General features: G+C 55.1%; 2 protein-coding genes across 3 annotated transcripts in view; both read right to left on the bottom strand.

Moving 5' to 3' along the window:
• Nucleotides 1-414: 414 nt before the first annotated feature.
• CPNE9 (copine family member 9) lies at nt 415-7,007 on the bottom strand. Its single transcript, XM_061456132.1, has 20 exons — nt 6,799-7,007; nt 5,443-5,483; nt 5,310-5,356; nt 4,953-5,056; nt 4,745-4,784; nt 4,106-4,182; nt 3,854-3,917; nt 3,645-3,748; nt 3,454-3,558; nt 2,959-3,000; nt 2,795-2,870; nt 2,665-2,718; nt 2,524-2,585; nt 2,212-2,258; nt 1,953-2,134; nt 1,707-1,834; nt 1,506-1,608; nt 1,371-1,428; nt 1,185-1,258; nt 415-1,109 (listed from the first exon to the last, which is right to left on the bottom strand). Exons 1-20 carry the CDS (start codon nt 6,873-6,875, stop codon nt 957-959), a joined length of 1,638 nt encoding a protein of 545 aa, XP_061312116.1. The 5' UTR covers nt 6,876-7,007; the 3' UTR covers nt 415-956.
• A 274-nt stretch (nt 7,008-7,281) lies between these two features.
• Nucleotides 7,282-27,911, bottom strand: part of MTMR14 (myotubularin related protein 14) — a 28,900-nt gene continuing 8,270 nt past the window's right edge. Inside the window, exons 8-19 of one of the 2 annotated variants that reach the window (XM_061456126.1) lie at nt 27,492-27,562; nt 26,427-26,501; nt 25,043-25,109; nt 23,973-24,058; nt 23,613-23,689; nt 23,262-23,298; nt 21,942-22,012; nt 21,295-21,344; nt 20,938-21,076; nt 18,346-18,522; nt 10,771-10,926; nt 7,282-7,653 (exon numbers count right to left, since the gene is read on the bottom strand). In XM_061456126.1, the coding sequence (XP_061312110.1) occupies nt 7,476-7,653; nt 10,771-10,926; nt 18,346-18,522; nt 20,938-21,076; nt 21,295-21,344; nt 21,942-22,012; nt 23,262-23,298; nt 23,613-23,689; nt 23,973-24,058; nt 25,043-25,109; nt 26,427-26,501; nt 27,492-27,562 (1,184 nt within the window). In that variant the 3' untranslated portion in view covers nt 7,282-7,475. The remainder of the gene's footprint in view (nt 7,654-10,770; nt 10,927-18,345; nt 18,523-20,937; nt 21,077-21,294; nt 21,345-21,941; nt 22,013-23,261; nt 23,299-23,612; nt 23,690-23,972; nt 24,059-25,042; nt 25,110-26,426; nt 26,502-27,491; nt 27,563-27,911) is intronic. The other variant, XM_061456127.1, reaches the window with a different exon arrangement.

Genomic DNA, 27,911 nt, shown 5'->3' with positions numbered 1-27,911 from the left:
GGGAGGAGCGGCGGGGGCCGGGCTTAGGCCGCGCTGCCTGAGGCGAATCTGCCGCCCTGAATCACAGGCACCGGGGGCCGCGCCCGGGAGCCCCGCCCCGGTCCCCCGCTACCGGGACGGTGCGACCCCGGTTCAGCCCGTTACTGGTGGTCGGTACCGGGGTACAGACCCCACCTCCCCCCCCCCCCCCCCCCCCGGCATCCCCCGTTTCAGGCCGTTACTGATGGCCGGTGCCGGGGTACTGACCCCACCGATTCCCCCTTCATCCCCTGGTTCAGCTCGTTACTGATGGTCGGTACCGGGGTACAGACCCCACCGAGCAGCCCCGGTATCCTCTGTCATGGCGCAGGCCCCGGTTCAACCTGTTATTGACGGTACCGCGGTACAGACCCCGTCGAGCCGTCACGGCGCAGCCCCGGTTCACCCGTTTATTGACAATCGGTACCCCGGTACAGACCCGTCGAGCCGGCCCGGCACCCCCCGGTACCTCCCCCCCCCCCCCCCCAAGCGGCTGCAGGGCGGGCTGTGGGGCAGGCAGGAGCGGGGCGCAGGCAGGAGCAGGGCACAGGCAGGAATGGGGCGCAGGCAGGAGCAAGGCAAAGCCCATGCCCCATGGATCTATAGGGCTGAGCCCCCCCCAGCATGCAGCCAGCCCCAGGGCGGGCCTCCCGCCCCCCCGGGGGACACACATATACAGTGGCCCCCCACCAACCGGGCCCCGGCACTGGTGCTGCCCGCACTGACAAGGGATGGTGCAGTCCAAGCCATCCCCGTTGCACCAAGGCATCACTTTGTACTGGGGCTATCCAGCCCCACGTTGGCCAGAAGATGGGGGTCTCAGCCCCATTCACCAGCTGATTATCGCCCTTGTGGGGGGCACATCTCCATGGCTAAGCCCTGGCCACTGTCGGAAGGAGGTGACACATGTCCTGGTCCCCATATGGCACGTGAAGCAGCTATTGGGGGTCTGCCCGGCGAGGCTTGATGTCGCGGGTCTTCATATAGGACAGGAGCTGCTCAGGGATCTCAGCCAGCACATCCTTGGCCAAACGGGCCATGCTCAGCACTTGGTTCCCAGAGTCATCCACGTAATCCCGAAACGGCACAAACTTGGAGGGAAAGGAGTTTGTTTGTAGCCTGGTTGGAAACATCAGCATCGTTCTCATGTGGTGGGACTGGGTTACCTGTACAATGTCCCTCTCGGCGTATCGTCCTCGGGAAGACACCCGGACCTCATCACCATCCAGCTCCTCCATGGCTGTGGGGTGATAGTTGGGGTCATTGAGCATCAGTGGGGTGGCCATTAGGGATGGAAACATCAGCCCTTCCTCTGGGGTTTCCATCCCCATTCCCTATTGTCCCCAACTCACCCTCAAACTCAGCCGGACCCACTCCCACAATGATGATGGACATGGGCAATGCAGAAGCCTGTGGAGCAGAGGCAGGGTGGCGGTAGAGGTAGCACCCAGTGTAGCTTTTACCCAAGGTGACAAGAGTGCACTCACGGTGACGATGGCTTCCTTGGTCTGCAGCATGTCGGAGATGACACCATCAGTGATGATGAGGAGGACGTGGTACTGCGAGCCGTCAGTCACTTGGGCAGCCGTCCTATGGTGGGGGGGAGGAAGCAGTTGGATCCCTCCAGCACTATGGGACTAAAGTGGCATCTGGGGACAGCAAAAGGGACAGAGTCCCCCAGTGCTCACCCAGCAACCTGGTTGATGACCGGGGCGAAGTTGGTGGGACCATAGAGCTGGACTGTGCGCAGGCTCTGCAGGTAGGACTCCAGCACGCCCTCAATGCCGGCACAGCTTGGGTTGTCCATGTTGTTGTTCTGAAGGATAAGGATGGGCACTTGGAATGGGATCAACGCTCCTGGTTATCCAATGCAGGATGCAGCCGTGGTGCTTCCCTTCCCCACCGTGGCCACCCCACAGCCGGGAAGGTCTCACCAATGGGAACTGGTGGGAGATCTTGCCGTCAGGTGGGATTTTGGCACCGAAGCCATAGGCAGGGAAGAGCTTGTCGCTGTCATAGTCCTGGATGATCTCCCCCACCGCCTTCAGTGCCAGTGCATAGGCACTCAGCTGGTAGGGGCTCGCGTAGTGCAGCGAGGTGGGATGTGATGGCATCCCTGCAGCACAGCACCCATCAGCACCTGCCCCACAGCCACAGGGGCTCCCCTGCACACCCCACACCGGCTGCACTCACCGTTGGAGGCCGTGAAGTCAATGGCAACGGTGAAATTCAGCTGCGTCCTTATGGGGAAGGGGAGAGCGAGGGAGGCTGCCGGCCCCACAGCACGGTGTGGCCTTGTCCCCCCATCCAGGACCTACTGCCTGAGTCCCCCTTCCCCAGCCAGCACTCCACAGCCCGGGGCCACCATCCTGCACCCCCTCCCCAGCCCCACGACCCCCTTGTCACCCCAAGCTGCACCTACACCATCACCACCGTCCTAGCCCTGAGACCCTCGCCCATGGGGGGGGGTCTCAGGGAGCCGGGGGGCACTCAGCCCCCACTCACCCGCCCCGGATGTAGTCAACGAAGGTGAACTCAGACTCAACAGAGAAGGAGAGCAGCGTCACCTGCGGGAATGGGGGGGTCAGACCTGAACCCCTGCCCTCAGCACACACAATTTGGGAGGGCAGACCCAGCCCCACTCACGGTGCCGGAGTTCACGTATTTCTTCTTCTTGCACTTCTTCCTGGGGTTCAGCACCTATGGGAGCAGAACTGGGTCAGCCCCGGCATGTGTGGGGTGCCCCCATAGCCCCCCCACTTTGCCCCTGCCCTACCTCGTACACTGTGAACTGGCTCTGTGCTCGGGACAGCTCCCGGTAGCTGGTGGCAAACTCCCCAATGAAGTCATGGCTGCGGGAGGAGCGCGGGGTCAGCGTGGCCAGGCACCCCGGTGAGGGGCACCCCATGTGCCCCCCCCAGCCCACGGGCACGGCCTCACCTCCCGTCCCGGTCCCAGTCGTACACATCAATCTTCACCGTCCTGAAAGCGAAGGTGGGCAGTGGGTGAGCTGCCAGCATGGCTGGCACAGCCCCCGCCTTGACCCCCCCACGGGGTATGGGGACAGCCAGCCCCACGGCCAGCACCCTGCCTGTAGGCAGGCAGAGCAGCTCTGCTGGGAGGGAAGAGGGAAATTTGGGTCATGGCGGGGGCCCTGGAAAGGAGGGGGATGCCTTTATGTAATTTGGGTTGCAAAAGAGGAGAAAATAAACCCAATAAGGACCCAATTCTGAGCTGCCTGTCGCTGAGGAGAGATGCTCACACCTTAAGAGATGCTCACATCCTGAGATGCTCACACCCTAAGAGATGCTCACACCTTAAAGAAGCTTACACCCCGAGAGAAGCTCATACCCTTAAAGATGCTCATGCCCTACGAGACGCTCATACCCTAAGAGATGCTCAGACTCTGCTATGTCCCTATCCCCATCCCCATACCGGTCATAGTCGCCGTTGCAGAGGGCACGCACGGGGATGGTGAAGGGCTGCCACACCGGGTTGAGCGTGTTCTTCACCACCTCTGTCTTATGGCAGATGGTGAAGCTGCGGGGACAGGGCAGGGTTGGGGCGTGCTGCAGGGTAAGGGTAAGGCCGGCACCGCATCCAGCCCGCCGTGCCCCGGCGCTCACGTGCCGTCCTCGTTGCTGCGGTAGAAGACGAGGAAGGGGTCGGATTTCCCAAAGAAGTCCTTCTTGTCCAGCTTGTTGGCGCACAGCTGCATGGTGACGATGTCCTGGGGACAGGGACATCGCTGCTGGATGCCTCCTGCACCAACAGCCACACAGACCAGGGAGCCACACAGCCCCTGCCTTGCCGGTACCGGGACATCAGCACTCACCCGGCAGTTGCTCAGCTCCTCGGCCAGCAGCAGGATGGTCCCACACCGCTTCCCTGGGACACCCCTGGGACCAGAGGAACCTGTTTGGCTTGGGGATAAGGAGGATGGGACGGGCAGGAGGTGGGGATGGGGATCAAGGCCCTTGGCAGCGTGTCCGGTGTCCCCAGGAGGGGACAGGCAGAGAGGTCTGATGGGAGGGGTGGCTGGGACATGGTGTGGGACCCCCCATTGCCCCACCACAGGGTGACTCACGTGAGGGCTCTCTCCAGGCGGCCCCGCTGGGACCCGATCACCTCTCCCAGTGCCACAAATGCCTGTCCCAGGAAGTCCTGTGCCCAAACACAGCACCGTGAGACACTGGGGCTCCTGCCGTGCTCGCCACAATCACACCCCACCACCCAGGGACCTGCCATCACCTTGCTTTGGGGACATGCAGTGTCCTGAACACACCTTGTGCCCCAAGAGCCAGCCCTGGACCCATCCAGCCCTCCCAGGTGTTCCCTCTTTGTGCCCCAAACTGATCCTGTGCCCCCACCAAACCACCCCACATGCCCTGGACCCATCTCTCCAGCACCACCCCATATTCCCCAAACCCATCCTGCACCCCTTGAGCCACCCTACACCCACCCTGTACCCCCATGGTGTGTCCTATCCCCATCCTGCACCCTGCCCCACCAGGCACCCCCATGAGGACCATGCTCCCGGGGCAGAGCAGAGGCTGGTGCATGGTGAGCACCTACCTTCTGCCAGTCCCCATGGGGCATAGAGAGATGGAGAAGCAGGTTAGAGCCCTCTGAGGGGCATTCCCCTGACAGCAGCCACATAGGGCACAGCCTGGGGGTGCCCCACCACGGTGTCACCCCAGGGTGTCACTGCACACCCTGTGCTCACCTGCTTTAAGATGGAGCAGCTCTTGGAGTCCACGTTGTAGCTAGTGATGGGAGAGCAGAGCCTTGAGCCGGTGCCTGAGGGGTACCCTGACACGCAGCCCTGCTTCCCACCCATCCAGGCTTTTCCCTGCCACATCCTTATTATCCTGTGCCTTATTATCCTATTATCGGTGCCTTGTTCCACCCCGAGGGGAGCCGCTCTTACTCACACATCGAAGCGGAGGTTTTGCTTCTCCTCAAAGTAGTAGTCGAGGACGAACTTGCGCACGAAGTCAGGGTTCAGGGTGTTGTCAATCACCTCGGTGCGCCCAAACTGCGGGGAGAGGGTTGAGAGCAGATCCCCCGGGAGCCCTCCCCATCGCTGCTGCCCCAGCAATAATCCTGGTGTGGGATTAGTGCTGCCGGCACAGCCGCATCATTATCATGGACACGGAGGGATCACTAGCAGGGATGCGGGGGCCATATGGGCCTGTTTAGCCCAGGCGGGGATTAGCCAGGAGCAGGGACACTGGTGGTGGCACGGGCTGGGAGCCACCCAGGCACACGGTGACAGGGTCTGTGCTCACCTCCTTCCACTCGCTGCTGCCTGAGCCCTGCACGAAGAGGACCACCACTGCGGAGAGAGGAGTAGAGCCGTGCCATTGTGCTGTGCCGTGCTGCGCTGTGCCAGTCCATACCCTTCCTGTCCCTGCCACCCACCTGGGTCAGACTTGGAGAAGGTGTCCATGTCCAGCAGGTTCCTGGAGGGAAAGAGCCACGCATGAGCCACCATAAATGCCACCACCCAGCCCCACAGCAGCTCCCCCTGCCCTCCCCATTGACCACGGGATAGCACCACACCAGAAGGCCACACTGGCACCCTGGGGGGACACACTGGTTCCCACTGCAGGGTTTGGTGGGGCAGCAGCACGAGTGAGGAGCAGTGTCCCCAGCGCTGATGATGATTGAACATGACAGAGAACCCATTTAGAAGATGAAACCTTCCCCTGTGCCGCCGGCGCCGGCGGAGTGCCCACTGTGGCTAATGGCAGGGCGCAAGACTGGGAAGAAAGGAGACACTTGGAGCAGGGGCTGGGCAGCTCCGAGCCCTCCACGGCTGCCGGCAGAGCCATTGATCACTGTCCTTCGCACAGTGTGACACTGGAAAGTGCCAGTGGCTGCAAGTGCCTGTGAGCGGCTCCGCTGGGATCCTTCCTGCGCACAGGGTGGGCTGGAGCATGGCTGGGGGCTCAGCCATGGCACACAGGGCATAGACCCCCCTAGGCTGCCCCAGCAGCCCTGAGCCCTTGTCTGGCTGTGAAGCTGAATCCTGCCCATGCTTCGGGGCATCTGCAGGAGTGAATCCTGGCTTCTGTCTGGAGTTGCCAGGCCCCACGGACACGCAGCCCCACTGCCCAAAGGGGCTGGCAGGGGCAGACTGGAGTTTGCAGGGCTTGGGGCTTTATGGGGCAGCCACCAGCATTTCCTGACTCCCTGCACGGTGAGGCTGGTGCTGGTCCCCGCGGGCAAGACCCCTGGCTGCGGGCAGCGAGGGCAGCGGTACCTTGCCGGGGCTATATTTAGCCACTGACACTGCTCAGCAGCCACTGCTTCCCCCATGGACCCACCAGAGCACCGAGCAGCACCTCTCCTATAGCCCCCGTCCCACCACCTTCCAGCGCTGCCCCACTGCTGGCCCCGGTGCCTCGCACGGAGCTGGCAGAACGGGCAGAGCCGGGGAGCTGCCCGTAGCCAACGCCGACCCCCTGCGAGCACCGCGCTGAGCGGGGCCACCGCAAACCCCAGCCCCGGTACGAGCAGCGGGTCCCGTCGAGCAGCAGAGACCGGTGCCGCATCCCACGGGACCCCGCTGCGCGCACGGGACCTCTCCCCACGGGCAAAACCCGAGTGTTCAGCGGTGCCCACGGAGCGAGGCGGACCCGAAGCCCACCCCTTCCATCTCCTGACACCGGGGAGCAGCGGGATGCTGCGGGACAGGGGCACCCCGCAGCGCATCCCCATGCGCAGACACCAGCCCCCCGCCCGGTGCCCCGGCCCGCCCGGCTCCCGGCTCACCGGCAGGACACGGTGAGCTCCACCTTGGTACCCGGCACGCTGCCGGTCGCCGGTTCCAGCGCTCCCGGAGACGCCATCCCCGCCCGGGCGCCGCCGCTGCTCCGCGCCGCCTCCTCCCGCGCCGCCGAGGCGGGCGCGCCCGGGGGCGGGCACGGCACGGCACGGCACGGCACGGCACAGAGCCCCGGCCCCGCCGGCAGCACCGCCCCGGGGACCGGCAGCCGCGGCCGGCCCGACCCTCTACGGCTCAGCCCCAGCGGGACCTCCAGGCCGGGGCTGCGGACCCAGCTCCGCTCCCCAGCCCGGTCCAGCGCCGGTTCATCCCCCCCTCCCCGCCCTCCTCCCCATCCCATCCCATCCCCGCCCCTCCCGGGGCTCCCTCCCGGTCCCGGCTCGGTGCTATTTCGGTGCCGCGGCTCCCGGAGCGTGGGCCGGGCTATTAATAGCGAGCTCCCGCCGCCCGAACCCAGACAGGAGGCAGGAGAGGGCACAGCTCGGGGGGTTTACTGGGGGGATTTACAGCAGAGATGGGCCGGATTCCCCCCCGAGCCCCCAGCCCCAGGCAGGGGGAAGCCGGTGGTGGGTGCTGCAGGTGCCCGCACCAAGAAGGGGGGTGCCGGGGCTTGGCCAAGGACGGGTCCCGCCAGCCCCGGTTGTCCAGGCACTGGTTCCTGTCCTCAGAGCGTGCTGCTGCCTCTCAGTCCAACACCTCTCACGAACTGCTCGAGAAGGCCCCCGATGGCCCCCGAGGGGCTGGGGGGCACGGCCTTGAGGCCGATGGTGCGACTGTAGCTGGCCAGGAAGGAGGAACGCACTTCTTCCAGCCGGGACTCGCGGTCGCTCGCCGACACGAGCCTAGGAGAGAGAAGGGGGAGGTCAGCAAGGCCAGCATCCCTCTCCCCATCCCAGCTCTCACTCCCAGTGTGGGGCAGGAGGCTGGCAGCAGGGCCGGGGCTCTGTCCACAGCATCAGCAGGGCTGTGGTGCTCCGCTGCTAATGGTGGCCAAGGCAGCACCAGCTCCAAAAGGCTCCACTAACTAGAGCAGTTGCCTTCATGACTTATCCAACAAAACCCAATGCTCTACCATGGAGCCTCTCAGTCCCAAGCTCTTGCTCTCCCCTTGGTCTACTCCTTCACCACCCCCCCCCCAGTTTCTCCCATCACCCCCACAGTGCTTCGAGGCCATGGTTGATACAGAAAGTGCTGTCTTCCCCACACTGATGTCAGCCCCTGCGCCAGCTCCCTCCCCTCCTCACTCAACACTGCCAGGTGGAGCCTGGCCACATGTGCTATGTCCGGACAATCACTTCCAACCTATTTGTGGCCATCCCTCACGTCCACTGGCCCCAGCACAGCCAGCAGTGGGGAAGGGGTGATGAGAGGAGGCAGAGAAGGTGACAAAAGCCCCAAGGAGGGCTCCAGCTGTTGAAAGAGGAGAGCTGAGCGGTGTTTCACATCTGCTCTCTGCAAACAGGAGGGCTGTGTGCAGAGTAGGGCACGGCTTCCCCCAGGACCTGCTCTCCTCTCCAGCTCATCCATGCATCTGCCTGTGGGCAGGGGGATGAGAGCAGAGGAAAAGAGATTATTTCAGCCAAGGGAGCAGGCAAAAAGCAAGACCAGGGTTCAGAGGCGGCTGTTCCAAACACTCCGGTCCTTGCTGCAGCGATGTACCGGTGGTTCCCAGGGAGAACAAGCCATTCCTCAAAGGTCACTCCAAGGGCACAGCGCGAACCTTCCCCATCAAATATTCTCTTTAATCTCTCCAGCGCCTGGGCTGGCTATAAATTGGCACAGCTCATTTGAATGGAAGTGTTAACCACCCACAGCCAACAGCTTCGGTCCGGAAACAGCAGCAAGAGGATCTGGTGGGAGGGCTATAAACAGCAAGCGGTGCCGAGGCAGCCAACCAGGCCGCTGTTTACAGTGTCTGATAATAAAGAGAAGACAGAGGGCAAAGGGAAAAAAAAAAATAGAGGCAACACATCTAAACACATTAAAAAGATGCTTTTTTGGCAACCTAATTAGGACGTGGAACTCACAAACCTGCCAGCAGTAAAAATAAGCTGCAGGGAAGCAGGACTTGTTTGTATCCGAGTGCAGTGATCTTAAATGTCACAGGCAGAGGTAAGCGAGGGCGTGCAGCCGCTGGGTCCCGTGGTTTCTGGCTCTCGCACCTCTTTCCAGGGCAGGTTTAGTATTTAGGTTTTTAGGTTTCTTTCCTAGAGTGAGACACTCTGAGGTCAAGGAGCCTGGCACTGCCTGCCACCAAGCCCTGCAGGCTGGGTGCATTGGGCTTGGAGCAGTTCAACCAGGGAGGCAGGTCCCGCTTCCCTGCCAAACTCTGCCCTGCTACACTTCCTACCCGCTCGTCTGCAGCTTGGGGTGCAGGATGAGAGGAGGCTGTCAAAGCCCCAGCACAAAGTAAGCCCTGACAAGCCCCACACAAGCACAAGAAGTAGGCTGTGACAAGCGTACCTTCGTGGAGCTGCTGCCAGCTGAGATGTAAAGTGGGAACTTAAATGGAATTTAATTTTCCAAAACCCTCATACTGTGCTGGGCTGTGAAAAACTGGGATAAAGCCTGGAGCCACAATGGGCTCCTGAGCAAACAGAGCTGATGCAGAGCTGAGAGAGAGGAGGCCCTGGGTTAAGCTCAGCACAACGCCCCTGGGAACATCCCATCCCTTCCACACAGCGCCTGGTCCAGCACCCACTGAGTGGTGCCCACAGCACCCCACAGCTCTAGTGAGGAGCTGAACAGGGCAGAGCACTTGCAGCACTGCTGCTTTTCCCCTCCCTTTGAAGCTGGCTGTCCCAAGCACCACATGTGCCCCTGGTCTCAGCACAGGCAGATTCAGAGCTCAACTTCCATTCGTGTTTCTCTACCCAATTCCCTATTCTGACGTTAGATCCAGCTCCAAGAGCAGCAACAACTCACTGGTGATCAGCAGCCACTGAGCACTGCCAGAACCAGGACACAGTAAAGCAGTCACTGATTCAGACGCCCATCCTTCTCCAAACAACTGCAGGAGCAGCTCAGTGTATCCTCACGAAAGCAGGAGACCAAATCCCAGCCAGGTTATGTCCACATCTCTTGTGACATTTTCCTCTGCCAATTCATGGGTCTTGTATCTTCACCATAACTTGGGGGCAGCTGCTCAGCAAGAAGGCAGTTAGCCTGTCCCACAGCAGATGTTGGTTTTCACATCACTTGCCCTCTGCCTCCAAAGCATGTACTTGGATCTCAGTAAGGGACTGCCAGGTCTGTCAGCACAGCTCTTGCCCAGCTAACAAGCAGCAGCTCCTCATCTGCCATTTCAGTTTCTTGATTGAGAGTCTGCAGCCTGAAGGCACAAGCCAAGGTTCTCCTCTAACAGCAATTAAAGCACATCTCCTGTCTTTCAAGCTTCCACAGAGGTGGCTTTCTATCTGGGGAAGAACATTGGCCCCCCAGCCATTTTACATGGCAGGATGCAGGGTTTCTGCTGCTCTGCACTGGCCACATGCAGCCCCTGCAAATGATGCTGTGCAGTCAGCCAAAACTGGGGCTACAGAAGAAAAGCCCCTCTCTTATTGCAGCAAGGATCTGACCCCAGCGGGGAGATGGAGATGAGCAAGATCCAAAAGCAAGGAAATCTGGGTTAGCAGTCCTGTCCTGACATGCATGCATTCTCAAATGCACTCAATCATGCCCAAATTCAGCATCTTCAGGGAAGAAAGAAAAGCCTCTTCCTCCTACAGAAAGCAAAGTGCCCCCCAATCATTAGGCAGAGAAAACGCCGGTTTCTTCCCAGTTCAGCATAAGCCAAGAGTGCTCAGCGATGGAATTTGTGATGGAAAGCATCAAGGCAGGGAAGACAGGACAGTTTGTTAACTGTCTTCTTCGAAAGTGCCAGGGTGACCAAGTTCCAGCGCTCGCAGTCAGCCGAAAGAGCGCCCCGAGGAGAGAGATGCTGCGTTTGAGACACTTACAGGCAAGTGCTCGGGAACTCATCCGGGAAGCTGCAAGGGAGAGAGGCGTCCGCGCTCAGGATTGCCTGCTCCCGAATACTGCCGCACCCTGTCACCATCTGCCAGCTCCCAAAGTCCGTGGAAACGGAAGATCCGGGCAGAGAGTGGTCCCCCGATCTGCGGCAGAGAGAGAGGGACACGGTGCCGTCAGTCAGGTCAGCAGCCGCAGCCCTTACCCAGCGCTGCTGCCAGCCCGGCTGCCAGCCAGCAGCGCTGACACCCGGCACCAGGGTGCAACATGCAGCTCTGGCTGGGCCCCTGGCCAGGCCTGTCCTTTGAAAGCCAAGGGAGAGCCAAGCTGGCTCCAGAGCAGCGGGAGCGCACCGGGAGCTGGACAGGACAGAGGCAGCGGGAAGCAGATGGCCATGCAGACTGTGAAACCCGTTAGTGAGATGCAACAGCGTGTCCTGCCCCGAATCCCTCGCAGATGGGGATGTCGTGCTCTACAAGGGGCATCCCCCTGTGGCTTGTTGTAGCTGTTAGCACATCCCAGAGCAGCGGCGAGGCCTGATGGAGAATCAAGGTTCTGCTTGGTTAGTGCTGAAAAAGACTTATTGATGCTTGGTCCATTAGAAAACAGCTCACTCTGGAGGAACTAACACCAGATCTGAACAGAGCCAGTCACTGCTCAAGATGTCCCCAAGGCACCACCCCAGCATCTGCGGATCTTTTCAATCCTGTGTTAGAAGAATGGACTGCCCCAGAAGTGAGGTGGCAAAACATCTTTAGGATAGGAAAAACAGCCAAGGGGGGGATAACTGTTTGACGCATGCAGCCTCCCACCACGAAAGCAGGAAGCATGAAATCCTGTAACTGAACCTGAGGAGTCCCTCCAAGTCAAAAGAGGGCACAAGCACTTGTGACAACCCAGAGCTCCTGGCTTCTGGGGAACAAGCAATTACCGAGCCCCGCTGCACAGCAGAGTGTACATAGCTGGAAGCACAGCCTGTGGCAGACCTACTCAATTACACACTCCCGAGATCTTCTGGATAATTTATCTGAGATCTGCTGGGCAGGGAGCAGTGCTCCAGCTCCAGCTCTGCTGGGCCAGGTACTTGCACGCTGTCTTCGCAGCCAAGAATAGCAGTGGCGCACTGCAGCTGCTCCCCAAGGGACCAGGAGAGCAGCTACACAGTCAGGATCTCCCACAGCAAGAAGGGCCTCAGTGAGACTAGAAGGGAAGGCTGGGAGGGGGATGCACAGCAGGAGGCCTATTTGCCATCTCGGTCTAATTCCAGGCCTGCCCTTTAACTGGTCTGATCAATACAGCTGAGTTTGAGAAGTCTGAAAATGGTCCTGAGCTCCTTGGCTGTCAGCTTCCCATCGCAGGGCTGATGCTCCTGCAGCTGCAGTTCCAGGCCTGTCTGGAAGTTCAGGCTCTGGAAGGGCATCACAGCAGCAAATAGGAAGAGCAGAGCTTCACCTGCCCTGCACAGCTCTTGTCCTCTGGCTGCTGGATGAACAGAGGGGTGAGGTTCAGAGCACTGGCTCAAACCCTTCATGCAAAAAGCCGTTTTTCCTGCAGCATGAAATGCCGCAGCAAGACCGAGGGTGTTTCCCTGAAAGCAGAACTGCAGCAGATACTGTTAGAAAGACCTTTTGGAGATCTGTCAGGGATAACCTGCCTTTGGGGGCAGGAATTCGTAAGGGAAAGGGAGCAGCTGCTCAGTGACATCTACCCCTCTCCCTGCCTTTGGAAGAGAAAGCCAAGGAACTCAGTGTGAAGGAGGAGAGCAGGCAGAGTGCTTGGGCTCAGAGCACAGTGCCATCCTGGAAGCACAGTGGGAAGAGTGCAGGAAGCCAGGGAGAAGCACAGAGGAACACTGCCTCAGTGCAGAAGGAAGAGGAGGATGTCACCTCCCTGACAGTACAGCGCAGCCAGAAAGGAGAACCAGGAGTGTAAGAATTTGAGCTAAAGCAGTAAAGAAGGCGATAGGCAACAGGCTCAGGCTGAAAGGAGCCAGGGACATGATTCTGTCAGAAAAGTAATGGTTGCTGAGCAGAGGAGAGGTTTGGGGCCAGGCAAAAACAGAGGTTTTGAGGAGGGTTAAGTGGATGGCAGAGGAGGGCTTGGGCTACAGCAGGATCTCCAGGATCTCCCTCTGACAGAGGCAGTACCAGGAGCCTGCCTGGGAGACTGTGTCCACATGGCAAGCAAAGACATGATCCATGGCCCCAGTAAAAATGTGCCTCTGCCCAGTATCATCAACCACACTGGTCAGATAAGTCTGTGCTAAAGAAGGTGAACAGAAAATAGTTTCCTACTTTGGCCTCAGCTTCCAGCTCCTGGTCACCTTCCATGGTTGTCAGCGAAGATTAGATGGATCTTACACCCCCTTCTTGGAAGTGGATCAAGTCACCTCTTGAATCCTTTCTTGGACAGGCTGATAAAAGCATCGTGTACCTCCTGCAAGGCTGGCCCTCAGTGGCTCTGGAGCTCTCTAAACAACCCTTGCTGGGGTCCCCAGCCCTGTCAAGGCTCTGCAAACTCAGTCAACTTACATCTAACCTGATAGCACTGGAGTGCAGGAGCTCAAGGCAGCCAACTCTGTGCCTCACCTCCAGGCAGCAGGATAAACACCAGCCAATTCATTGAATAAACTGACTGACTCTGCAGTAAGTCCAGGTGATGTCTCCTGGCTCAGATATCTGAGCCAAACCAGAGGAGCTAAGGCTCTGGCACACTTTCCCCTCTATCCAGAAAGCACCTTCAACAGCCTTGAGAGACAGCAGGGCCAAGGCTGGGTGAGCCAGGCAGGGAAGGCAAGGCATGGGAAAGCCTGTGTCTGCACTGCAAGGGCAGCAGACCTTCTTAAACACTGAGCCAGGCTTGAGCCCAAGACCAGATCTCTATGGTGACTCCATCCCACTTCAATCCAGGCAACGCCAGAGGTGAAAGTCTTCCCGTTGTTTCTATCCCTCAAGGCTCCCTCTAAAGTTTTGCTGCAAAGGCCCAAAAAGGGCTTCAGTGAAGCCCCCAGAGCAAGCTGGGGCTGCTCAGACAGCAGCACCAGTCCCCAAGCCTGTAAGAACAACATGTCTGCAACACACTGCAGCCATGGAAGGACTCCAGGGCCAGGCCAGCAGCCAGATGACCATGGCAAAGCTGACATGGTTAGAGGAGATGAGATACAGCAAGTCTTCAAGTCACTGGCTCTGCCACAGACATCCAATGGCAGACAGAAAAAGAATGAAAGTGAGCTTCACACACCCACCTCTTCAGGTCCACGAGTGGGAAGAAACTCCCTCAAAAGTGCAAGATTAACAAAATTAGACTAGCAAAACAGAGATGAGCTGCAAGCTGTTCCTTCACACAAGGAAGGACCTCTAGCAGGCCATAAACTGGCAACTCCTAGCCTGGAATAGTTCCTTTTAATTAGGTCAGTGCTTCCCATGCAACATGCTGCATAGAAAAGAGTATTTCAGAGCACACGGACACTCGCCTACCAGAGGAGAGCCAATACTGGGGGCAGAGCAGCACTCAGGGATCCTTCCTTTTCCTAATCCATAACTGAGAGGAGTGCCAAGTGCCAACAGCTACGCTCTCATCCTGCCCTGCGCTGCCCCCGCTCACCTGCCACATTTCCACACACCTCGGACTATTTGGGAAGCAGCTCACTTGCCAGCATATGCTCTGTGCCTCCAAACCGAAGTAGGTACCACAGGCACAGGCAGACCTGGAGTTAAGGGCAGAGCTTCCTACCTTTGCGTGGGAAGTGTTGGCAAGGAGGACTTGGCAGAGAGCTGTACCGAGAGCCCTGGCTGAATCCCAGGCAGCTATCTACAGGCTGCTGTACCAGCCTGAGCAGCCAGTCCTCCGTGAGCACATCCATTTCTCATTGCAGCGCAGTCATGTGCCAGCCAGCAAGCCTGTTTTGTCATGCAGGAATTCCAGAAAACATTCCTGTAAACAATTCCTGTCCTGCTGCGGCTGCTATCCCAAGTGATCTTATCACGGGTACAGCTTTCCGTGCCAGGTGGCTGTAAGGAGAGAGGCACAGTGGGCATGCAGACTTATCACTGTCAACACAACACCCAGAGCCAAGGGACAGCAGCTTCTCTGCCCTCTGTGCTCAGTGTGCTCCCTCCAGACCCTCAGCTGAGCCATCTGCAGCCCTTTAAGTAAGGGAGTTCTCTGTGGCTGTTGACCAAAGCCGATCTCGACTCTTCACATCACTGCGCTCTGCGTTTTGTTTAATTAACTTAGCAAAAGCACATTCAACCAAAGATTATCCAGCTGCTAATCCACATTAGTGCTATGGACAGACAGGCTAAATCCCTGACACGGATACAGGGATTTTCTGCAGTGTCATGGGACACTTAGACTATTAGTGTCAACTGCAAACACAGAACATGGTCTGCAAGCTGCTACCCACTCGCAATCCAATGCACGCTATCCGCCATTCTCAGAGCTCTCTGTTTGCAGAACAAGGAGCACAAATAATCTATGCAGGATCTTCATGCATGTTTACCCTCAGCAGATGTGACCTTACCATCGTGTTGGGATAAGCTAAAAAAACTGCTAGGAATTTGCCTTTGTAATGCTTTGTCTAACAAGAACCATCCTGGGATTTATGGGTATCCAGGACCTCGGGATCAGAGCAGGACTTTGGCTGGTGAGGTGATGGTAGCAGCAGGCTGCTGACATAGCCCAGTCAGGAGAGGGGCTTGGCTTCCTTTGGGACACCCCAGCTCCCCTCTGGCCTCTGCTCATCCCTCTGCTGGTTTTCCTTTCCAATCCCTTTGGATCATCCCTGCGTGCCAGCAGTCGGACTGAGCTGTTCATGTGAACTACCTGGAGGGTGCATGCTGGCATTTTACAAGCAACCATTCTTCTCCAACTGCTGCTGCAGTGGTTTAAGTGTTTTGTTGCTATGGTCACACAACCAGAAGATTAGGAAGTCAAGTACAGTAGTTTCTTCATCTTGAGAGCCTTGGATGTTAACCTGTCAGCAGCACTGTGGAGATAAAGGTATTTTTGGCATCCTGATCTCTGTGCTCCAGCCTTTCCATCCTACTGCCACCATTTCTCAGGGGGTGAAGGGACAGAATTAACTCTTCCTTCCATCACAGATGCATTCTTTCTCCTTGCAGAAATGGACTCATCCTTTCCTTTAGGATGGAAAATGGTGGCTGAAGGTACTGTGATATCCATCAGCTGTGTGGAACTCACCAGACAAATTCAGACTAACATTGTCTTAGCAGGGAGACTAAAGCCAAGTGGAGTGACATAACCCCTCTCTCTGGAGAAAACACACCATGTTCAGGCCCCAAAATGTGCAAGTCATGTCAGTGTCTTCCTTTAGCTATCAACTGTTAGCAGAGAGGCAGGCAGGGCACAGCCTGACTGATCTGGCAATGGACTAGGAGGCAAAGGAGCACGAAGGTGCCAGAAGACTGGGTCTGAAAGAGAAGCTCAGTTCACCTTGACAATTCCTTCCACTCCCTACAGGGTCTCTAGATTTACTCCCTCCAGCCTGCACATGGAACAGGGCAAACCCAGGTGACACCAGAGATGGAGAGCGTACAGGGGTGCAGTCCTCACCCAGCACAAGTGCAGCAGGGTAACCACCTTTATGTGCTGCTCATTTCACCCCTTTGGCTTCACAACTGATCCCCTTCTCCCGTCCCTTGGTTCCAGGCTGCACAAGGGGTTTGTTCCCCTTATTGTCCCCTACTGCCCCATCATGTACTTTGTTCTAGCCTAGCTATGTTAACAAATTTAACAAGGATTTAGAGTGGACTGGTGCAACCTTGCTGTGCTGAAGGGATTTAAAGGCTTTACACCATGGTAGAAGCTATAATAAAGGTCAGCAAAAGGTTTATAGTGGAATTCACAGAATGTTTCTCTCTTACACTGACAGAATACTGCAACTCCTTCTCAGGAATAGTTATTTGGCATAAAGAAAAACCACCCCCAGGAGCTCTGGCCTGGATAAAACAAGCTTCCCCACCATGCCTGCCTGCTGCTTCAAGCCCTGGGGGTGCCAGTTCTGAATACCTGACACCAATGGGCAGTAATCATCCAAAAGCTGACAAACACCTCAGCCAGAGGAAGATAATTGTTGCCTTTACCAACTCTGAGCCCCTGCAACACAAATCCCAGGGATTGGTGCTCAGCCCTTTCCTGTGCTGCTCCTCTGCCTACGCTGTTTCTCCTCTTTGCTCTCACAGAGCAGAGTCAGGCTGCAGCATCATGAACATTGCTGCAAGCTCACTGCCAGCCCCGCTCTGAACATCCTGTCAGGTCTTGGGAATGGCATGAGACCACACACAGGAATCGTGGCACTACCACCATAAACAAAAGCAGCCCCAAGACAAGCTGGTTTCTTTTCTTGAGAGAGAGCATTCTCTTCTTGGGAGATTTGTTTTTTCTTACAGACAATACAAAAGTGGGCCCCAGCAACAACTGAACACCATCCTATTGATCTCTTTTCCTGGGAGAACAGTTGGCATCACACATGAAACCTGCCAGACTGATTTCTTTGCTGGAATCAAGAGCCTTGGTAAGAAAAATGTTATAAATTTGATAGACTCACAGGATGCTTTGTGTTGGAAGGGACCTTAAAGCTCATCCAGTTCCAACCCCCTGCCACGGGCAGGGACACCTTCCACTAGAGCAGCATTTTCTACGCTTCACTTGTTTGTCATTTGGTTTTCCATGTGTACTAAAATTTGGCTGGTGGCTGTTTCTGAAGGGAATCGCTAGAAAAAGACTCACTGGAAAACCTGCAGAGACTACACAAGCTTTTGATGCTGTTAACAGCAACCTCTTATCTAAGAGCCTCTTTATCCCCTGTCGGCCTACACACATGGTGTTTGCTCCACAGGCTCTGTTCTTTCTTCCCTCGCCTAGCTCTCTGCTCCACTCTGCCCTACTGCAGCATCAGACTCCAGAAGGGTGCCAGAATATCCTTTGTTATGGCATGAGATTAGGCTCAGGTCCAGGGTCCCCATTCCCTGGCTGCCCAGCAGGAACACACAGCCTTCCGGGCGGAATCCTTTGCACTGGCACAGCGCTCCCAGCTTGCTCCCAGCAGATTCCACCTCTGCTTGCCAGCAGCACCCAGAGGGTATTTCCAACCTGCAGAGTCAGGAAGGTCAGCAGGTGGAAAGGGGGACAGGACAGATGCAGAGTGAGGTCTGCTCTGTTTGAAAGGCTTCCTCTCCCACGCAACACAGCCATTTCAAGCCTCTGTGGACGCATCTGACACAGCAAGTGAGCTCCAAGCATGCGGGACGCAGAGATGCCAGAGCTCATGGAGTTCAGGCAAGCACTGAAGACAGGCAGAGCAGACACCTAGCTGTTATTGGCACAGTTCCTCACTCCTCTAAATAGGCTGAGGCAGGAATTGCTGTGTTTAATGGCCAGCATTTCATACAGTGCCAGGTTAGAGAGGAAAAGGCCTCCTGATGCCCATTTGTAGATACAAACACAAGTGCTCCAGGGTTCTCCGAGCCACACAAGTGCTGCCCTGCACTCTCTTCAGCAGACACTGATTTTGCTGAGGGATGCTCTACTCCATCCCAGCTCACCTGGATCTGGGCACTTCCAGTGGGCTGCTTCCAATCCTCAGGAAGTTATCAGAATGGGTTGATGAGGAGGAGCTGGAGGACTTGACTTCGACCACCCCTGCGGAAGGCAGCCTATCTTCAGACTGCTGTGCCCTGCTCCAGAGCACAGCTTGTGGTGATGATGCACAGCTCTTCCTCCTGCAGGATAGAGGACTTAGATGAGAACAGTGGCTTTCCCATGCACTCCACCACAGCCTGGCTTTTACCCCAGCAGCTACAAGCTCTTGTTCCCACTGAACCTGCCCTCCTCCCTCCCAGGGAACCACGAGTATAACCATTCAGTGAGGGGGTACACTGAGCTCAACCCATCTTAGCCCATTCTTTTATAGATGCCCATCCACGTGACCTGGAAATCAGCGACAGGAGAATACACCAGCCCACACACATACAGCGATGGCTTTGTTTAGTCTAGCTGCAAAAACGCCTCAAGCAAGGGGCCTCCCAGCAGGAAAAGACCATTTCAATCTGCTCTGACTCTACAGAATGTATCAGCCCAGGAGCTCAGCCCAGGTGGGTGTTTCGCACGTACTGATGAAGGTGACAGGGACACAACACCAGTAGTATTTTCCCTTGTGGTGATTCCCTGCAGGGGAAGGTGACCACACTTCTGACCATGTGCTCAGAGCTGACAGTCACTCCAGTTGTAGACACATTTCAGTCCTCTCCTTGTCTGTGTTTACAGCCCCAGATTGCTCTGGCTTCTTTTCTAGCCAGCATGTTCATTCTCAGGTGTGATTCACTGTCCATTGCTGCATTAAGCTGCTCTTCCTGGAATGTGGATGGGCATCTTAGCTTTGAGATAGCAAGCACTGTCAGCAAGTGTAGCTAAAGACAGGCTCATTGTACAGTGGAAAGCATGATATCCTCTCTTCACTTCTTGAAGTGTGTCCACCCTCAAACATCACACCACAGCCTCTCTCAAGCATTATTCATCTCATGTTATCATAGCTGCCAACATAGCTGCACAGCCTGCAGAAACAGGCTTGTACAGCTAAAAACCAAATGCCTCTCCCTGCAAAGAGACCTTGAGGCCACTCTGCTTTCAGGGCAGCACAATGAAGCGCGTCCCCTCCTCTCCCTACTCACACTATGCACCCAGCTTGTGGCAAGATCTATCTGTTCTCTGGACTACAACAGCCTGCAGCAAGACCCATGCTAAGCACTCACAATGGTCCTTTCCCCAAGCTCATGCCCATAGCACTGGCCTAAATCATCTCTGTGGCAGCAGCAACTAATGCCAACACAGCCTGATGTCCCCAACAGGAAAGAAAGCAAACCAGAGTTAGAAAACATCACAAAATCAAGCCCTGATACACCTAAGTGCATCGGATCTATTCCAGCACGCTCTGGTCACTTCACATCTTGGGAAAATCATGTGTACTTTGTGCTGCAGGATCTAGCCTGCATGTCCTGAGCACTCAGAGGTGTGTTCAGTTTAACATCCTGCAGCCAAGCAAGTGGAAAGCTGTTCTCTACTTGCTGCAGTCACTTTGCTGTGGCCTGATACGCTCTGTGTGTTCAAGAGGACACTGCTGCTCACTTGGCAAATGCAGTATGGGACTCTCCATCTCCATTTTGTGAGCCTCCAGGAAGAGTCTCTCTTCCCCTCTTCAGCAGTTTATAAACTGACTCACAATGTGCTTTAGAAAGGCTGCTGCCACTGGCATGGCTGCAGGCTCAGTCCCGGAGGAATTCCATCTGCCTCCAGCACAACCCAGTTTTAATTTAAAATAATTGCAATATAAAACAGTGCCTTCACATGTGCTGAGGGAGAGGAGAGAAAAATTAAACTGAGAGGGGCAACCCTGCAGCAAGGCTCTGAATCCCCAAACAGCACCAGAAACTCCACAAGCAAAGCACAACGCCTATCCCAGAGCAGTAGTGCCCAGACACCTTCCCCAGTCCCCACTTCCACACAGCCATCTGCATTCCCAGCAGAGTCCTATATGATCCCCTATCAAGAGGGAGCACTGAGAATTCCACGTTCTCCACCAGAAGTATCTCTAAGCAGCACTAAAGGCTTTCAGCTCACACCTTGTGCTGGTAGAGGGGCTAAAGCTTAGAGGGGATTCTTGGCCACCCAGCCCACCTACCACTAACTGCAGATACTCCCCTCTATAACCTCTTCCACAAACTGAGCTTTATTTTAGGGCAGCAAAACTGACTCCACTTTTCCCTGGGGAGGCTGCTGCCAAATGTGATTTTTCTGGTAGTTTGGAACCAACATTTAGAAGTAATGAAATCCTTTCTGAAGGAGGTTTAACAGTGAAACAACGAAAAGGAAACAAAGATGCTTTACTTTTATCAGGGGACACACTTCAGGAGCATCCCTACAGGAGCTCGACAGTCTTTAACATGGGTTGGTCTCCAGTTTTTGGTGCAGAAGCTTTGCAGCACAAGTTGCAGCAAAGCCTCTGACAAACTCCTCCCTCCACTGTAAGGAACCCAGGCCACAGAGAAGCAGACCCAGAGGGCGAGGGACTTCAGAAGTATCTTTTCTACTGTGCTCAGAGCCTGCTCCTGTTGTTATCCACCGAGTGGGTATCTCCTCACCATGCTGCTTGAGCCTGTGCTCCTGCTGGCATCAGCTCCACTGCTTCATAGGTGAAGCTCCCGGCTGCTCCAGGAGAACTTTCCATCCCCAGGGAGAAGTCGCTGCTCAGACTCGTGGTGCTGCCTCGGTCTCTCTGCTCTAGAGAAAACAAAACAGAGGGACCTGAAGGCCACCTAGGTCTCACTTCCTCTCTCCCTCCAAGCAACACAATTCCCACACGCTCTGGGGCTGTGCTGGTGCGAGGTCCCAAGGGAAGCATACCCATGTGTGGTCACCTTGATGCTGGGAACCCAAGCCCCCAAGCGATCACCCATTACCAGCACCCATGGGTGCTGAAGCTTGGCAGCAGCACTCACTGAGCATGCAGATCTCTTCCAGGGTGAAGCCAGGTGGCAAACTCTTCCTTCTGGGGAACGAAAGACACAGTTACCTCGGGCACACTTCAGGCCACAGCCACATCCCTGCAGCACACAGCGGATGAGAGCAGTTGGGAGTTAGCTGTGCATGGGCAGAGGGGAGGGGATGGGGCTGCTGTGCAGTATCCCAGTGTCCTCACAGTCCCAACCCTGTGCTTTGAGAGGGTGGCAACAGGCTGTGGGCAGACACGTGCTTATTCAGAGCCCCCTGGGTGGGCTTTGGCTCTTTCTGCCCCTCCTGACATCAGAAGGGATTTAATGTTAAAGAACCAGCCAGCCCGCTCCTCCCAGCAGTGCCTGGTGGAGCTTTCTGCAGCCTGCTTGAGCCAGAGCACAGAGCTCTGGCGTCATCCATGCTACAGCAGCCATGGGCAGTCATTAAGCAGAGAGCACGTTTGAGCACGGACAGTTTTTCAGAGCACAACACGGCCCCTCACAAGCCTCTGCCCCATTTTGCAGCCTTCAGAGTGCAGAATAAATTAAGGAAAAGTGGGCCAGGACACCAGGGCTTCCATCTCCCCAAAGGAACGGCACTAACAAGCTCCCTGGCTCTGCAGCCCATGCAGCAGCAGGCACAAGCTCCTTACCTCTGCGACTTCACAGCAGAGAACTCCTCAGAGGTGATGTGCTTCAGAAAATTGAAGCAGAAAAAGAAAATCTGAGCAAAGGGAGAGAGAAGAGCGGTTCAGGAATGAACCCGAGGCTCCATCAGCCTCTTATCTCGGTGGGGAGCTGCTGGAAGGCGGTAGATAACAAGAAATCTGCAGCTATCAGCCTCCCATGCGCCATGGGTGCCACCATCCCTTCCTGGACCTCCTCTTACACATTAAGCTGACCCTCTCTCTGCTCCCTGCCACGGCGAGGCCCAGAAGGGAAGGCGTAAAACGTGTCCTCAGCAACGCCTTGCACACATGCTGCAAGCACACAGCAGCTACTTGTGCCATCAGTGCAGAACAGCAAAGAGATGACCCCAGGAGCTGCCTGGACACCCAGGTAAGCAGCAAACCCAGCAGGACCTTCTCCTCCTGCAGTGGCTTGCAGGGAGTGCTAGAGGCAGCCATGCACCTCCTCTCCTGTTGCAGCTACCGACTCTGCCCTCGGCCATGCAGGCACCAGAGCAGAGCTGCCACGCTCGAGTCAGCAGAGCTCTGGGAAAGCAATGGATGGGAGGAATGATACTAATACAGAGGTGCTGGAAAACTGAAAGATGGAAAATAGGCCAAGGTCCTGGCTCTGCTGTTCAGAGGCAGGGGATTTCCTACTGAGGTGAGAGTCTGAGGAGCAGGAGGTTAGCTACAGGGTTAGACATGCTTTCCACCTCCGGATCTCTACCCAAAAATGATGCTGCAACTACAGTCACAGCAATCATCTTTTGCTGTTTAACGGTGAAAGATATGAAGAGAATTAGTTCCACTAATCTTAACTGCCTCCCAACCCCATCTGTGCACCCACAGATACACCCTAAACACACACACTGGAACCAGCACAAGCAGCTGTGGTGACACGCAAGCCACACGCAGCTGCAGCACCCAGGCAGGAGGGCTGGTGCTCAGGACAAGCACACAAGATGAGACAGCTTTATTTCCAGGAGTCACAGGCCTTAAGCATCCCTTCTCACTGCTGAGCTGAAGAGCACAGTCCTACCTACCCCGGGACCTGAACTCTAATGGCACAGCACAACTGGCAGGGCTGACACCCATCAACCCAACTGCAGCCCAAGAGAAAAGCATTCCCTCACCTTATACATCAGGCAGTGATGGGGCAAGACTCCTACCTCCTACGTTTCCAGCAGCTGAATAATCTTTCAGCAGCCCAGCCAAAGCACTGGTATGACCAGAAGCAGCAGTGAATGCTGCTCCTGTAAACAAGTATCCTGAGAATAGAAAGCAGTGCTCCAGAGCACTCACCTCTTCTCCTTTACTGAGTCGATCGACTAACATGTGCCTGGAAAGAGAGCAAAAGCAGCTCAGTCACATGCTGGAAGCCAGAATGAGCAGAAGAGCACAAAGCTCTCAAGAACAGCCCCATGCCTGAGCCTCCAGGTGAAAAACAGCCTCGTCCCCTCTTGTCACAGCTCACTGGGAGCTGCCCCAACATCCACCTTTAGTTGTGAGTAAACACGAATCCCCTGATGGCTTCTTCCCTGCTGTGCAGGGATGTATGCCCATAGCAGGGGACTGGAACTAGATGTTAAGGTCCTTTCCAACCCAAACCATTCTATGACCTATGTATATGCAAGTAAAACTTAGTGTGCCTACCCAAAGAGAAACCAGTCATAGGCCACTGTTAGGTAGAGAATCTCAGATGGCTCCAGGGATGCGTGGATCAGCCCATCCTGCAAAGCAAATGAGAACAGCCTTCAGGCAGCAGCCCTAGGGGCTGGGACTTGGGAATTCATCATCTACTGGAAACTGTCATGGTGATCCAAGATGCCCAGCTCGCTCCACCTGCCTGTGATAGTGCTCTGATGGCAGGGCAGAGCATGTTGGGCTCCACATCAAAGCCAATCCACACCCCCTCTGAAGCCAACATAGTCAAAAGAAACATTAACTGCTCCACAGTCACCCACCCTCCAAGCAACCACCCCCAGAAGCAGAGCAGGTCAGCTAGGTACTCACGGCCCATAAGGAGAGGCGTAGCAAGGAGATGAAGAGAGGAGTTCGATCCCAGCCGGATATACAGTGCACCAGGAGCCCGCTGTCATCTGCTCCAGGCAGGGGAAGGAAGGAGAAGGACAAAAACCCCATGTTGCAACAAAAGCAATGACTTCCTGGCAAATGCATAAGGACAAGCTGCCCTCTGCCCCCCTGCCCAGGCTCAAGAGCAGAGCTCATCCACCAAACCAGAACATTCTGTCTTGAATCCGGCAGCCCACAAGCAGCTCAGAGTGTCCTGGGCTGTCAGCAGCCCCAGCTGATGTGCTGTCCTGGTCCTGACAGCTGCTCAGGACATGAAGTCACTAGGTATGAACATCACTCTGCTACGCAGAACATGCACCTACCCAGCTGCACCCCTCTATCACAACCTATTCCCTCATCCCATAGAAACCTGCTCCAACTGAACGCTTTTCCAGTCTCACCAACCAACCAACCCACACTGAGCAGAGGCACACACACACTCCTGTGACCTCCAGAAAACCCAGTATGTCCCAGAACAACTGCTGCAGGAGTCTGTAGCTGGCTTCATCTGTCCAACAGTGCTAGGTACAAATTCACAGTGCCCAGAGGGAATGGAATGCCAGCATAGGGCAATACACACCTTTCAAAGAGCTGGGTGTGATGACAGAGGATGGAAAGGGCTCATAAATAGGCACCTAATGAGACCCTGGACTGGGGGGACAAAACAAGTGTCCAGCAAAATACGAGCAAGAGTCAAGAAGCAGAGGAACAAATGCTTCCTTTTTTCAGTTTTAAAGCAGTAAAACATTAGCTCATATTTCCAGCTATCTCTCCATCCCTGAGAGGACATGGCTTTCCCTCCAACAGGGGAGCTGGAGCCCTGAGATACTAGGAATCACCCTGTTCTGAAGGGAGAGAAGTGAAGATGTCTATAAAGTGTCTCTTCTATATTGGGAATTGATCCACAGTGGCACTAATATGATGATATTAGAACAGTGGATGATGAGCTGTTCCTCCAGAGACAGCAACTACTCCAGTTCAGACTGCTGGGAGCAAGGAGTTTGCCTTACCATCACTATTGATGATGGAGATCAGCAGCTTCAGGTAGTTCTGTGTCTGCTGTACAAGATCCCAGCTCTGCAGGAAGAGAAATGTTGATGATAAAGGTCTGCCCACAGCAAAAGGCTGCTGTGCAATTCAGAGCCTTTCTATATCACAAATACAGCCTGAAACTTGCACTTGCCAACATCTCTGCCTAGAGAAGCACCTCAACAAGGGGTGACAGATCATCTATCCTTCGGCAGCATGTTCCAACAGATCATCCTCAGAAACAACACACAAGACTCCTCCTTATCTGAAGGTCTGATTTCAGACTGCAGACATTGCTTCCTGCGCAGCCTTTCTTCCCCAGACTGAAGAGCGCTTTAGAATTAGTATTTTCTCCCTGCAAATGTACTTCTACATTAATCAAGTCAACCCTCCATCACCTCTGTGATTAGCTGGAGCCTGAGAACTTCAGCTTCAAGTGAAGCACCTTCTCCATCCTGAGATCATTTCTGCATCTGCATTTATTATGCCCTCCTCAATTTTTAATATCCTTTGTAAAACACTGGCTGCTCAGGATTCTAGTGAACAAGTTTCTAGCCATAAACAAGCTGTGCTCCCATCAGTTCTGCTTCAACACTGCAAGCTGCTTGTGCATGATTCTGCTTTATTTAAATCATTGACTGATGAACACTGGCCCAACATGGGGAGCTCTGCTCATGGGGCGCTTCCAGCCAGAGAGCACAGGAGTGTGACACGCTCCAGCACAACCAATCAGCACCAAACCTGGAGGGGCTGGTGGGTCCACTGATGTGTGAAGTGGAGCACAGTCATCAGCAGTAGAAGGTGATGCTCCCTGCTAGAACAGAGGTAAACCTTGAAGCTTGGGCAAACACAGGAGTTCAATTATCATTTGTAATGCTGTTGCAATAACAAGGAGACATGCTACAGGCAAATATGATTTTCTACTCCTCTCCCAAAGGACAGGAGCCGTGACGAAGGTGCCAAGTCCCTTGGCTGCTGATTGCAGAAGGGAAGGCTGACCTCTCTCAAGATTCTCCACAGTCAAGGAAGCATGTGCAGAGCTAAGACTGTGAACAAGTAACACTGCTTGCCATTTCCTGGCATGTTACTTGCTTTTGTTAGCAAGGGAACTCCCTAAGGGACTGCAAGCTTTACACAGCTACAGAACAAACTTGGACGTTACAGCCAGCTGCCTCAGGACACATCAAGCCTTTGGATAGAGGATTTCCACTGCCAATGTGAAGAGCCAAGTAAGCAGCCTCGCTCCCACTGGGATGGTATGAAGTGAGCCAGATTATGGCAACGGGAGCAAGTCAGGCTTCAAATCATTACTGATCCTTCCTGAATGGATTCATGAGCTCCCACAGAGATGGCTGCTTTGCTCACCTGGTACTCACTCCAGTCAATGTTCAGAGACTGGGTCAGAGAGACTGGGATACTTAACGGAGCATCTACATAATCCTGCAAAAAACAAACACAATTGGTCAGAGAAAAGCCCTGATCTGAAGGCAGTGAGTTCCAGCAAAAACTATAACAATAAACGCCAACTGGTGCATCTGAAAGAAAACATCTCAGCAAAGCATCTTTGGATGCAGAAAAATGAAGTGGTAAGAATTAACTCATAGCCTCTTAGAAGGGCTAGTGGAGGAGCTTTTCTGTGCTCCCAATGGTGGAAGTCAGTGATAAGGCATGTTAGTTCCTGAATTCCTCTAGGGCTGCTCCACTCAACCATCTCCCTCAGCAGAAAACAGAATATGAAGACAGAAATAACAGAGGCTATCAGTAAGATCTCAAATCCAAACCCAGGAGCGACCCATGCCCTGCATGAGAGCTCAAGCAGCACTGCAGGATAACAATTCAGTTATTTTACATACAGATTTTACAATTAGCAATTCAGTACATTCACTGCTTTGTTTGTCCTAATGGCTTCCTCCTTGTGATCAGGAGTAAGCACCTCCCGTATGAAGGCAGGCTGAGAAAGTTGGGGCTGTTCAGCCTGGAGAAGAGAAGGCTGCGTGGAGACCTCATAGCAGCCTTCCAGTATCTGAAGGGGGCCTATAGGGATGGTGGGGAGGGACTCTTCATTAGGGACTGGAGTGACAGGACAAGGGGTAACGGGTTAAAACTTAAACAGGGGAAGTTTAGATTGGAGATAAGGAAGGAGTTCTTTACTGTAAGGGTGGTGAGGCACTGGAATGGGTTGCCCAGGGAGGTTGCGAATGCTCCATCCCTGGCAGTGTTTAAGGCCAGGTTGGACAGAGCCTTGGGTGCCATGGTTTAGTGTGAGGTGTCCCTGCCCATGGCAGGGGGGTTGGAACTGGATGATCTTAAGGTCCTTTCCAACCCTAACGATTCTATGACTCTATGACATATAGACCTTGCTTAAGAACTCTGAGATGAGACCCCAGCCCAGTAACCCCCTCAGGTCTCCATTTTGTAACCTCCAGGTACCTGTTTCCAGTTAAATATGAGACCTTCAGCTGTATAATCCCGGTCTTTGTAGTCCTTAAAAAATTCACAGCCTGCAAGAAGAGGAGATAATGAACAGTTCAGCTGACTGAGATCTACCCACTGAAGTGCCCTGTGGGACTGGAAGTGCTGGCAGCCCCGGGCTCCAAAGCACCAAACTAATCAAAACTGCTGCCTGCGGGAAGAGAAGAGCAGTAATCATCAGTGAGTGCAGCACAGCCTCCCAGCAGCACAACCCCGAGCACTCAGCAGTGAACACACTCACACAGCAAAGGGCAAACTCCAAACTCACAGCTAATGGGGAGTCTGAGGGACTGGTTTCCTTCTTTCCCAAACAAGAGGTTTCACCAAGGAGCTGCACTTTCCAGGGCCAAGGGCTTTTGCACAGATCTAAAGGCATCA

Source organism: Pezoporus flaviventris, unplaced genomic scaffold (genome assembly GCF_033815535.1).
Source record: "Pezoporus flaviventris isolate CSIRO_AGI_PZ_B2104156 unplaced genomic scaffold, CSIRO_AGI_Pfla_v1 ptg000021l, whole genome shotgun sequence".
Classification (NCBI taxonomy): domain Eukaryota; kingdom Metazoa; phylum Chordata; class Aves; order Psittaciformes; family Psittacidae; genus Pezoporus; species Pezoporus flaviventris.
This window is presented reverse-complemented; position numbering and strand designations above follow the sequence as displayed.

Coding starts and splice junctions, on each gene's coding strand:
- CPNE9 (XM_061456132.1), bottom strand. CDS start 6,875: ATGGCGTCTCCGGGAGCGCTGGAACCGGCGACCGGCAGCGTGCCGGGT. Junction 3,918..4,105: donor CGCCTGGAGAGAGCCCTCAC/GTGAGTCACCCT, acceptor CTCTGGTCCCAG/GGGTGTCCCAGGGAAGCGGT. Junction 3,001..3,453: donor TGCAACGGCGACTATGACCG/GTATGGGGATGG, acceptor CTTCGCTTTCAG/GACGGTGAAGATTGATGTGT.